Genomic DNA, 12,622 nt, shown 5'->3' with positions numbered 1-12,622 from the left:
CGCGGCCCGGCCCTGGTTTGCCGCGGCCCGACTGGCCGCCCGGCCGGTCGCTCGTCCGACGCTGGCCGCCGCATGGTCGCCCCCCTCCCCGTGTCATTACGTTAACCACGCATGAGGACGAATGCGCGCTGGGTTGAGGTGACGTTGGACGGCGTTGGCGGCGGAACACTTGGCGGCGTCTCTTCTACCGTTTGTACATCGTAGTGGAGCTTGTTCTATTGGTTTTTGGCTTTCTTTTTCGATGTCTGTCACATTGGAGCTTGCGTTGCGGCTACTGTCACATGCGCTCCCTTTTCTGATATCGTCTTCCCCACGCATTGATTTGCCAGCACGTTCCACGCTTGCACCACGATTCGTCAATGCTGTCGTTGTAGTAAACGTTACAGCGGGTAATTCGTTTGAAACGGTAGGATTTCCTCAGAGCGAGCAACTCTGGTCAGCTTGTTTTGGCGCTGTTGTGCCCTTTCCTGCCACGATCTGTGGCGCGCTTACGGTCGTTACATCAAGCGCTTGTGTATCTTGGATAAAGCAAGTGACGAGACACCGGTCGTCTCTTGGTGGCCTAACCACTGGCACTGTTATCTCCGTGGTCGTGTAGTCGTCCCTCCGTCGACCGCTCGGCTGCGTGCTTATTAACCGTGCAGTTTTGACGTACGATGACGCCCAAGCGGAGGAGGAGGACACCAGCCTGACTGTGCTGGAGGGCCACAAGCTGCCGCCGGGCATCCTGCACCACGGCATGCCCACCGTGACAGACGTGCAGCCAGCCACCGTGCAGGGACAGCAGGCCGCCGACGCCGCTGCCGCCGCCGACGCCAAGAAGCCCGAACGTGAGCGCTAGTGAGGGGCGCCGGGCGCGGGAGCAGGCGAGGGTGCTGGCGGTGCGTGAGGTCTGGCGGATTCGCTGCAGGGATAGGGCGCTGGGCACTCGACAGCCATGTCGCAGCCCCGGAGACAGCACCGCGCCTCTCGTGTATCGCCGCTCACAACTCGGCAGAGCGGTCGGCTGTACACAGGGGCGATATTGGCAGCCGCGCGGTTATTGCGTCGTCCTCGCTCACCCACCGCTCTGTGGCCACCGTGCAACAAAAAGCTGATCTGTGCTGGTGTTGTAGCAATGCGTTGTTGCCTTTGCTGTCTACATGTGGACCCTGGTTTGAGGTCTCAGGCCCGGTTGAGGTCTGCCGCGGCGCGTCCCGCACCACGTTCATTGCGGGGCGCTGCGCCTAACATCAGCGCTGTTCCGTTCAGCACGGGAGCTGAGTGAGGAAGAGAAGCAGCTGCTGATGATGTCCCCCGACTTCGTCGAGTTCTTCACGCGCCAGGCGTGCGTGGTGGAGCGCGCACTGTGCGAGGAGTGGAACATCTTCGCCGACTACAGTCGAAACTATGACGACGAAGAAGCCATGTAAGGCCCAGTCATGCAGTCCCTTCAATTCGCCCCGCTTACGTAAATCTACAGAATTCGCTAACACTGGCCCTTTGCCTGTGGAGGTGGGGAGGGAGGGAGGAGGGAGGGAGGGAGGGAGGGAGGGGAGGGAGGGAGGGAGGGAGGGAGGGGAGGAGGGAGGGAGGGAGGGAGGGAGGGAGGGAGGGAGGGAGGGAGGGAGGAGGGAGGGAGGGAGGGAGGGAGGGAGGGGGGAGGGAGGGAGGGGGAGGGAGGGAGGGAGGGAGGGAGGGAGGGAGGGAGGGAGGGAGGGAGGAGGGAGGGAGGGAGGGAGGGAGGGAGGGAGGGAGGGAGGGAGGGAGGGAGGGAGGGAGGGAGGGAGGGAGGAGGGAGGGAGGGAGGAGGGAGGGAGGGAGGGAGGGAGGGAGGGAGGGAGGGAGGGAGGGAGGGAGGGGAGGGAGGGAGGGGAGGGAGGGAGGGGGAGGGAGGGAGGGAGGGAGGGAGGGAGGGAGGGAGGAGGGAGGGAGGGAGGGAGGGAGGGAGGGAGGGTATGAGTGTTTTTGCCTGTATGCAATTGATGCTCTGTTTGAGAAAACATCATAAACACGGCTGATCTAACCTCACCATCCTTCCTTAAACTTGTCCTGGGATGTCAAGTCACCCGTGCAGTCAATAGTGTCTTTAGGAGCGATGGGACGGGGCAGTCATGTTGGAACTATGGACCCATTTGTGTAAGCTGTGACTAGTTTCGACTGGCGAGTTTTCATCCACATAACGCAACAACAGTGAGGTGCTTGAGACGCATTGCTGGACCACTAATGGATTCGAATCAGATATCGCAAGCCGAAAGCCGATAGAAAGTAACCGAACGCACCCCTGCGCTGTCTGGCGGGGATGACTTGTGGCCGGCTGGTTGGTGGGACGGGCGTCCAGTGACGCTGCCGCCGCCACGCCTCAGGGACGAGAAGTCGGGCATGCGGCTGAGTCTGAACCGCTGCTTCTGCGACGAGCGCTGGTCCAAGAACCGCACCGTCACCTCCATGGACTGGTCGCCACAGTTTCCCGAGCTGCTCGTGGCCAGGTGGGGAGGCCCGGCGGCGCCGTGTCCGCGCGGTGTCCGCGGCGGCGCCCTGTTCGCTCGCGCGATGTCCGGGAGCGGGGCTGCGCCCTGACGAATGTCTCCCAGAGGGCAGCGATCGTGGCTGACGTCTGCTCGCTATAAGCTTAATTTGCTGGATATGCACATTTTGTGGTTTATTGTGACGTTATTGTTGTTATTGTTTTTTAATTGTACGGTTAAATAACCATGTTATGAAACTGAACGATTGTTTAATGCTCCGTGGCAGTGTAAAACATGGTGTGGTGTATGCTCTGATTGTAATTGTGCGTGCGTGTTTTGACGTCCTCCGCTAAGCTGTATCGCGGCTGTTTTTTTTCGTGGCAGTTGCGGTCATCGGTGCGCAGAGAGTCAATCACTAGCGACGTGCTGGTGAACATTTCTGTTCGGCAGAGGCGTGGCGTCGATATCACATATCGGTTCCTGAACCGTATCACTTACAGCAGCGCCTCGCCACCGAGCCCGGGAATCCCCTGCGGGCTCCTACTCCCCCTCCCCGGCACGTGTGCGCGCTGGGCTCACTGTGACGGCCGCCTGACTCGGCCTGCCCGCCGCAGCTACAACAACAACGAGGAGGCGCCGCACGACCCGGACGGCGTGTGCCTGGTGTGGAACACCAAGTTCAAGAAGACGACGCCCGAGTACATCTTCCACTGTCAGTCGCCGGTCATGTGCGCCACGTTCGCCCGCTTCCACCCGAATCTGATCGTGGGCGGCACGTACTCGGGCCAGGTGGTGCTCTGGGACAACCGCACGCAGAAGCGCACGCCCGTGCAGCGCTCGCCGCTCTCGGCCGCCGCGCACACGGTACGTCGGCCGGGCGCGGTCCGCGCCGGCGCCGGCGCCGGCTGCGCGGTGCACCTCGGGTAGGCACGGAGGCCGGTGACGGCGCTGGCGTGGCACGTGCCGGCGCGTGGTGAGCGCTTTTGAGTAAGGCAATATCCACTCGGTTTAAGGGTGCATTTCTTCGTCTCTGGCATTGCAGGGCATTCACGTTGCAGTTGTTTTGTATGTGCCACGATGGGACTTCACGAAGCTCGCGATTCACAGAAGCGGAGGGACTATGTTTTGCATGTGATTGGTGTGCAGTTGCAGGAAGTGGCTGGCCGTGTCTGAACACTGGCGCGTGGCCTGCGCGGTCCATGACGCGCCGCTACCGTTGTCTTTCCAGCACCCGGTGTACTGCATGCGCGTGGTCGGCACGCAGAACGCGCACAACCTGATATCGGTATCGACAGACGGCAAGATGTGCTCCTGGAGCCTGGACATGCTCTCGCAGCCGCAGGTGGGTGCCAGGTCAACAAGGCAGGGCGGGCTGGCGCTGCTGTGAGCCGCGGCACCGGCCAAACCGAACCATGGCTCCACCCCGCCCTCGCCCATAAGTTAGCACGTGGTTTAGCCTCGGTGCGGGATACAAGGGTGCTTGATTGGTTCGGGGTGGGCTGCGGGCGCCCCACCTGGCTCCCAGACAGCGATACCCGGTCTCATTTTCAGGTCGTTCGGCTTTTCACTTAACATGCAGATGGAGCGATTTACGGTAATGAACGTTCACCGGAGTTATTTTTGAAGTTTCTGGCGTGCCGCACGTTCCAGAGGTGTGCGTAAATTGCTCCACGGCGCCCGTTTTACAATTCCGGCCGATTTCGAGTTTTCGTTCCACGCGAATACGAATCTTCGAAACTCCGCAGGAAACCCAGCCGCAAATCTTAAAAATTCCGAGGAAACTGGCCGAAACTTTTGTGTGCCAGGCATTTTTCCTCGCAATATGTGTGTCACGAGCCGTCTGGATTCCAGGAGACCATGGAGCTTCAGTTCAAGCAGAGCAAGGCCGTGGCTGTGACGGCGCTGGCGTTCCCGCAGGCAGAGGTCAACAACTTTATCATCGGCAGTGAGGAGGGCAATCTGTACACGGGTGAGCACGGCTAAACGTGTTGAGGGGACAGCTGAGGTCACACAGCGGTCTGAGGATCGGTGGGATCGCCCTGCAGTGGGATCACCCTGCGGTCGGAGGATCGGTGGGATCGCGCCGCGGCGGAAGATCGGTGGGATCGCGTGGCGGCGGAGGATCGGTGGGGTCGCGCTGCAGTCGGAGTGTCGGTGGGATCGCGCTGCGGCGGAAGATCGGTGGGATCGCGTGGCGGCGGAGAATCAGTGGGGTCACGCTGCGGTCGGAGGATCGGTGGGGTCGCGCTGCAGTCGGAGTATCGGTGGGATCGCGCTGCGGCGGAAGATCGGTGGGATGGCGTGGCGGCGGAAGATCGGTGGGGTCGTGCTGCGGTTGGGGGATCGGCGGGGCCGTGTTGCGGTCGGCGGATCGGCGGGATCGCGTAACATTTGGAACGTTGTAGCCAAATGATCGCAATAAGTGACGCCGCCCGAAAACACCGACCCAGTCAACTTTAAGAAGTATGGTTCCATGTGATGTCATTGTCCTTGTGGAGAGAACGTGGAATATAAAGGTGTGCACCATGGCTGAAATACGCCGAGGTGTCTGGAAGAGCGTCTCTAGACCCTTACCCCTCCCGGCTGAGTTTCCGCATCGTTGGCCTCTTCCAGTGGGAACGCCGAACGCCGCCTCACCAACTGTCGACGCCTTAGCCATGCCTTGCCACTGTCTGCACCTTCTACTGCCTCGTTTCGTCCTCCGCTCTCGGACTCTCCCCTCCCTGCCGCCGTGAACACCAGCCTCAGCCGCCGCTGTCGGGCCCTGCTCGGTGCCGGATGCTGTGTTGATGTGCTAGCGGGCGCTGGCCCGGCGCCGCCGTCTGACGTCCCTGACGTGTGCCGCCAGCGTGTCGCCACGGCAGCCGGGCCGGCATCCAGGAGCTGTACGAGGGCCACTGTGGCCCCGTGACGGGCGTGAGTGCGCACACGGCGCCCGGCCCGCTCGACTTCGCCCACCTGTTCGTCAGCTCGTCCATCGACTGGACCATCAAGCTCTGGAGCGCCAAGGTATGGACGATGCTGCGGCCCAGCCGCGCTTCCGTGTCGCACGCAGTTATCAATGAGGCTTCGATCTCCAAACAGTTCTTGCGTGGATCGATTCATAGTGATTATTTATTCATCGGCCCCATTCACAATAACTGTTCATTGATATGTGAATGAGAGAGATGCGCGTCATTGTGCCTGTTAATCCGCCGCGAGATGGAGTTTCGCCACGGCTGTTGACCACCGCGCCGGCTTCACGGCAGGACTCGAAGCCGCTGTACTCGTTCGAGGACAACAGCGACTACGTGTACGACGTGGCGTGGTCGCCGCTGCACCCGGCGCTGTTCGCCGCCGTGGACGGCACCGGCCGGCTGGACGTGTGGCACCTCAACTCGGAGACGGAGGTGCCGGTGGCCAGCGCGCTGGTGGAGGGCGGCCCGGCGCTCAACCGGGTCTCGTGGACGCCGTCGGGCCTGCACATCACGGCCGGCGACGAGCGCGGCCGCATATGGGTGTACGACGTGGGCGAGCAGCTGGCGCAGCCCCGGCCCGACGACTGGAGCCGGCTGGCGCACACGCTGCACGAGATGCGCACCAACAACGCCGAGGACGAGTACGACCGCGCCAGTCTGGGCGCTCCCAGTCGCTAGCGAGGCCGCGGCCGCGGCCGCCAGCGTCTGCGTAGGGTTGTGATGCGGAGCTGCTGTGGAGTGGACTGCGGTATTTTTATAGGTTTGAGACCCCGGTGTTCCCCCGACCGGCGACGAAGGCGACGATTGGTGCTATAGTTGCAGTGTGCTTGTTAAGTTTTCCGATGTTTGTATTTATTTGGCGGCCGTCGTAGCTTGGGTCGTGGTGTAGTTTATCTGTCTCTTGCAGATCTGGCCCGGGGAGACGCTTTAATGACTGACCATCTGTGCAGCTTTTTTAACTGTGCCACCTGTCGCCATGAAATGGTTCGTCGGGCTTGGCGTCGGTTTTGACGCATTCCGAGTCAGATGCAACGGCAGTGGGCTGCGAGTCATGCTCTGGGTACGTATGCCAATATAATAACTATCAGACTAAACACCCTTGTTTGAGTTCTGCTCGAGGCAGTCAGACGACAGGGCGCATGCGCGTCGCTCTGACATCGTCACAAATAATCTCACGATCCGTTGCGCGGTAATCTGGTTTTTTATCTGGAAGGTCACATCAGACGGCAGCTTCCGCTAGCACCGGCGTGGTGTCCCCGTGTCCGGCACTGGCGGCGCGTGCGTCGGCGTCCGGAGCTAGTGAGCATCCGGAGAGGCGCGGCGGGCACCACATGGGCGCGGGACCGCGGCCATCGCGCCGCGTGCTCTACAGACTGGCCCCAGCCGGCATGCTGAGCATCTCCTTTCCGCGCAGGATAAGGCATTCCTTTAGAGTCGTTTATGGGCGCAATATAGTGCTTGGTGTCGACACGCCCTTAAACCGCAGCTCATCACCATTCCTTATGGCGTTTTGTGAAATGCTGTTGGGCTTCTCTAATCTGTGGTCGAAGGTCGTAAGCTATCACATGCGGACCCAGAAGCACCGCGCCCACTACGAGAAAGCTGCGGTGTTTTCTAGTTGTTTTTTTTTTGCCCGCCGTTCGCTGTTTAAGCAGCAACGCTTACATTGAGTTACGGCTCTGCCCGGTGAGGTATACGAGAGTCAAGCCGCACTGTGGTACCAGCATCCTGACAACACTTTTCCCCATACCCCTGCGGCACCACCAGTACTGTTCTCAGTACCGAGGCAAACATGTCCGAATGGCCACATTCCCACTGTTTTGCGTCTTAAAATAAAGTCACCTTTCGAATAATGCTCACCTCCGAGACGCAGGATACAAATGACAACCTTTCCGGTACGCCTGGACATCAGCCCATGATGACTGCCGTCCAACGCCACACTTCTCGAATCCTTGTGTACGCTGAGTGTGTGTGCACTTTCAGCTGTACGCATTGCATGCAGTTATTCTCATGCCATCGAAATATAGCGTAGACTGACGAATAGTTAGCTAGCAATGAACGAGTACAAGAAAAATAACGTAACACACACACACACACACATACGTATATATATATATATATATATATATATATATATATATATATATATATATATAGCGAAATATAGCGTATACTGATGACAAGTGTGACGTAGCACTGAACAGGTACAAAAAAACAGTGGTTAGGAGGACGTTGGGTACGGATAAGGTACGGGGTCGAAGTTTGGAAGTGAGCCGACATTCTGGCTTAGCGGCGCCGCGCTCAAAGGTAAGGAGGTACAAATGTACAAAGGTAAAAGGTACCTTGGGTGAAGACTGATGAGGTAAATGAGAGGTGCTCACATGCGGCCCACTTTATCACAATCGGCCCATAGGTGATACCTTGCGATCAGAGAGAGTTGTGTTTGTTTTGTGCTCCACAAATGCATCGCTTGTGGCAAACATTACAGCAGGCGTTAACCCTGCTTGCCTCCCACCCAGGCGCACTTGTGGGGAGGTTAGTCACCTGGGATGCAATCCTTCTAGACGCAAGTTTCGAAATCCCTGTTCTGTTGTGGTTCCAATCGTATAGTGCGTGTGCGCCACCCCTCTTTTGACCCTGTCTTAAGACATGAGTGACTAAGACATGTGACGGTAGCCGACAGACTAACCATTTAATGGAAGGGTTCCACCGCTGTTACTGAAGAACAGAAACAGATTCACAAGTCTTGATATATTACATGCATCCCTTTCCAAACATTGTCCACTGGTTCAAACCATTTGCGAGCTCAATAAGCAGGCAGACAGCGTATGCGACGCACCACTGGACGCGCTGCACCTGCATTACGACATAAGGCCCGAAGCAAAAACCTAGTGAGCGTCAGCGTTTCACACGTACGCGCCGTACGGTCCCAGACACAAATTGAGCCACAAAACAGAAACACAAACCGAAAACACGCGACAGCCTGTCAGGTGTGGCACCTCAGAATGCAAGTTGTTAGGAATGCGATCGGGAAATGTTACGTTAGGAAAGTTCTCGCGCAGAGGTCTCAGAAGCCAGCGCCAACTGGGTCCGTGTCGGCTCGAGGAGACGACACGGGCCTAGCGGTCCACGTCCGCGGCCGCCTGCGGACAGGAGCGCCACAGGTCCACCTCGATGTCCACCGAGGCGCGCTTGTGGAAGCGGTAAGTGCTGGGCAGATCATAGCGCAGCTCGGCCACAACGGTGGCGCGCGCGCCCCAGTCGGCCGCCTGGCGCGCCACGTGACGCCGCGTGGAGCGCTTGTGCAGCGAGTAGACGGCCGTATCAGCCAGCCGCAGACCTGCCTGCAGGAACAGCATGTCGGCGCCAGCGTTGCGCTTGGTGCCAAACGGCGGGTTGGTGAGCACGGTGTCGACACGGCCGCGCCACGTGTCGACCACGTGCGCCACGTCAGCGTGCAGCAGCTCGACGGCGGTCAGGCCGGCGTCGTCCAGGTTGGCACGCGCCACGGCCAGCGCATCGGCGTCGATGTCGACGGCGAGCACGGCCCCGGCGCCGAGCGCGGCGGCGCCGGCGGCCAGCACGGCCGGGCCGCAGCCCAGGTCAGCCACGCTGCGGCCGGCCAGGTCGCCGAACGACGCCTGCGCTGTGTGCAGCAGGTGCGCCGCGATGTGCGGCGGCGTCACGTACTGTTCCAGCGTCACCTTCGGGCGGTCAAACCCGTCCAGCTGCTGCAGCAGCGCCTCCAGCTGCCACAACTTCATGCAGACAGCCATACCGGCCGTCGCCTGGCGGGCGCGGCGCGAAACGAGAAGCGCGGGGCGGCCCAAGGTGTAGGGGGCACGGGGTGGCCCAAGGTGTAGAGAGCGCGGGGTGGCCCAAGGTGTAGAGGACGCAGGGGCGCTATTTGTCCTTGCGAGCGCCGCCGACCTCCAAGCGAGGGATCACAGGCATCACCAGGTTGCCGAAGAGCGAGTCCTGCGGCACGAAGTAGCCGAACGAAGTGCTGTTGGCCTGCTGCAGCGCCTGCCGCTGCGCCGGCGAGAGCAGGTGATCACCGCTTGTAGTTACGCCCGCCTGCAGACAACACACTCTGTCAGATCCACATCACACCAGGCTTTTATACCACAGATCAAACAGCACAAGAGGTGAGATATTTGACCAGGCAGCTATGTGTCAGGGCAAATCTTTACTGGTATGCTCATCCTTAATCCATGATATACCATATTCCACACAAACTGCAGATCATCCCACTTTCCAGCTATCAGAAATACACCAACTGAGTTTTATTCATGTAGCATGTATTGCAACAGACTTCCAGCCTCCAAAGAAGTTAATTGGTAGCTCAATGGCTTCATGACATGCTTTTCCTATTGCCACTTCAGAATCATGTTAATCACAAACATCATAGTTACTTGCACAATCTTCTGATACAGCTTGATCAACTTCACAAACATTGCTAAAATTGAACTTATAAACTCTCATTTTGCTGGCCTTCATTGATCTCCCTGGCCAACTACCACAGCTCCCTAGGCTATTAAGTGTATGCATGGTATGCCATGAACTTTCCCAGTTTAAAACTACCCAGATCAGTCATAGAAGAGTAGTTGCTAAAGCAAAGGCTACCTTGAGCCTTTAAGACCAGTTCCCAGCATTATATTATGATTATTATAAGTTCATAGCACTAGACTTATGCTGGCTGTGTAATGCAGTCTTTGCATGAATTATTCAAACAATTTTGGTTATGAACACCCAGCCAACAAGATAATTCATTCACCAATGCAACATTTATGCCACTCTACCTTCCATCACAGGCTACTGAAAAGAAACTGGAAAATGAAATCCCTGGCACAACTTGTGAATCTAATTCACTTCTAGTGTCCCAGAAACATTTAGTCACTCAATTGAATTCTACCCTAAGTTTTTATCCTGCTAGAAACACAGTGTAAAAGACAGGCTCATCTGCACAGTTAAGTTTTATACAGTTGCTGTTAAAGTACATGGGCTCCCAAAACTTGCAAATGGTCCATCAGATAACCAGATTATGACAACTTGCATGCATAAGACACAATATACAGCATGGAGTTACTTGTTTGGTGTAGCACAATTTGTCCATTACCTATGGCCTGTAAGCTCCTGTGGTCCAGAGTTATGTGCATGGATGCTGAGTTAAGGCTAAACTCAGGATCTGTGCATGCAACTGCCATGGACACAGGAGTGTTCATGGCAGCCCATATTCTGGTCATGACCAGGTTCCGTAAACAGAAATGCTGCAGAACATCCACTTAAAGCTACCTGAGCAGTATAAGTATGGGCAACATTAATATGAAGCTGTAAATAACTTACAGGAGTACCAGGTGTTCCAGAAGCAAATGGAACAGCTCCTGGCTTCAGCAGAAGCTGCTTCTTTTGAGCTTGGAGATCTTCAAGAATCTTTCTGTTTTCTATGGCTGAAAGAATGACAAATGACAAATCCATATCTTCATTATTGGGCTGTTAATCAGAATATCATGTAAAGGATAGATGGAAAGTGCAGAATTAAGGTAGCTTCCAATATTACATGACCAAAAAGCATAATAAAATATATAATCAACAATCCCACAGATATATACCATACACAAAACTACAGCATGCTTCTTGGGATAAAGGCTCAGAAATTTAGAAGTATATCAGACATATAGAGACTACAGCCTAGATGTGTGAAATTATTTTCAAAAACAATACTGCACAGGTCTAAAGGTAAAATAAGTTGTCACCTTTCAAATATTTCATTCAGCCCAAAAGCTATGGCCTAAGTATGTAATGTAATTACCTTGCCTGGTGCTAGCAGACATCCTTCAGAGGCCAAGTTTTTAGTTTTTCTGGATTCAGATGGCCATAAAATAACTGTGGAACACACATGAATGTAACAATGATTACGCTTCCAATACAATATCCTACACACAAATTGTGAGACATTTTGACATTTCTTGTATATGTTGGAGGTGCCTATTACAGGTTACAACTCCTGATCTACATTGAACACATTCATATCTTCATACAATGCTTGGCAGAGTGGTAGATTAGTAGGTATCTGGTCCATTGATGTTAGCCCACATGCTGAGGTCAATGAATGAGCCATATATTATTTTCACACTTCCTTTACATATCAAAACTACCACCAGCCTTCAACCAAATGCTGCACAAATAAGCTTATGCACTGCCTTTTTGAGATATCAAAATTGTGACTTAATTTTGTCTTTCATAGTTCCTCAAAATGACTTTGCAACATATGCTAAACACAGCATATCAACCCTACAACATATCATCAATCATACTGCTAGTTCATAAGTAAGCAGTGTATCTGGCCACTTACCAACAAGGCCTACCACCTTTTTCTGCTCTTTGCCTCGACAAATCATCACTGCCCCACCTGTGTATAATCTGTGGTGAGGGGATACTGCAATGCCATTGCCGGTTATAGACCTCAGGCCATTTCAAAGGGTAACATGACACAGCTTGACCATGGTACAAATAGCAATAGTCTATTACACTTAAAATCAGTCTTTTGAGGGAAAATCTTAAACATGGCCTGGCAAAAATGACAGATGTCGGCCTGATGGGACATCATCACATTCCGATGAGAAGTCATCATATTCCTAACTTTATTCTGAAAACCAGGTATGAATTTCACACATTTCACATGCTCATCTCTTTTACATGCAAAGGATTACTTGAAGGACCTGGGGTAACATCGCAATCTTCGTAGACCTTGCGTATTGCGCTTGCCTAACCCAGCTGGATCCCACTGCAGCTGCAACTTTCCAACCATCCAATGACACCACACTTTTTCCCTTCTGCGTTCGATGCAGATCCTTCAGCAGCAACTTCACTGCCGTCGATGCATTCTATCATGTCGTTCAAATCACTACAAAGAACGCCAGCGCCTCCCACCAAACACTTACCTTGCCGAAAAACAAGCGACTTCGCTCCGCTAGTGGTTACAGCGCGATGTTCTGCGCAATATCATCGTTTTTTGTGTATTGTCTGCTCTGCGCTAAATATGCAAAATAGATAGAGAAGTGAACTAGTACGCAATTGGGCATGCAATTTCCTGTGGACCTATCTTAAAATACCTGTGAAATAACAGGTCAAAACACAATGTATTTCTTATGAAAATATACAAATTTATTTTTCAGGATCTTTTATCTCGTTATATAGATTTAGATGCAATAACAA

At 54.9% G+C, this 12,622-nt stretch overlaps 3 protein-coding genes across 3 annotated transcripts; 1 reads left to right on the top strand and 2 right to left on the bottom strand.

Annotated features, from left to right (window-relative positions):
- Positions 1–668: 668 nt before the first annotated feature.
- LOC119113199 (cytoplasmic dynein 1 intermediate chain) lies at positions 669–6,488 on the top strand (the record flags this gene model as incomplete). The annotated part of the gene is given in 8 exon segments (XM_037237549.1): positions 669–830; positions 1,252–1,408; positions 2,346–2,468; positions 3,062–3,311; positions 3,676–3,789; positions 4,299–4,416; positions 5,296–5,456; positions 5,696–6,488. Coding segments are annotated over 8 exon segments (1,472 nt in total), but the record flags the coding sequence as incomplete, so codon positions are not given.
- Positions 6,489–8,140: 1,652 nt separating this feature from the next.
- Mettl5 (Methyltransferase like 5) lies at positions 8,141–9,289 on the bottom strand. Its single transcript, XM_037237550.1, has one exon. The coding sequence runs from the start codon at positions 9,178–9,180 to the stop codon at positions 8,524–8,526; it is 657 nt and encodes a 218-aa protein (XP_037093445.1). The 5' UTR covers positions 9,181–9,289; the 3' UTR covers positions 8,141–8,523.
- LOC119113202 (SOSS complex subunit C homolog) lies at positions 9,178–11,290 on the bottom strand. Its single transcript, XM_037237551.1, has 3 exons — positions 11,217–11,290; positions 10,751–10,854; positions 9,178–9,481 (listed from the first exon to the last, which is right to left on the bottom strand). Exons 1-3 carry the CDS (start codon positions 11,236–11,238, stop codon positions 9,308–9,310), a joined length of 300 nt encoding a protein of 99 aa, XP_037093446.1. The 5' UTR covers positions 11,239–11,290; the 3' UTR covers positions 9,178–9,307.
- Positions 11,291–12,622: the final 1,332 nt, after the last annotated feature.

Source organism: Pollicipes pollicipes, unplaced genomic scaffold, assembly GCF_011947565.3.
Source record: "Pollicipes pollicipes isolate AB1234 unplaced genomic scaffold, Ppol_2.1 Scaffold_7261;HRSCAF=8764_pilon_pilon_pilon, whole genome shotgun sequence".
In the NCBI taxonomy this organism is placed as follows: Eukaryota; Metazoa; Arthropoda; class Thecostraca; order Pollicipedomorpha; family Pollicipedidae; genus Pollicipes; species Pollicipes pollicipes.
The sequence above is the reverse complement of the archived record's forward strand: the minus strand, read 5'-3'. Positions and strand labels throughout refer to the sequence as shown.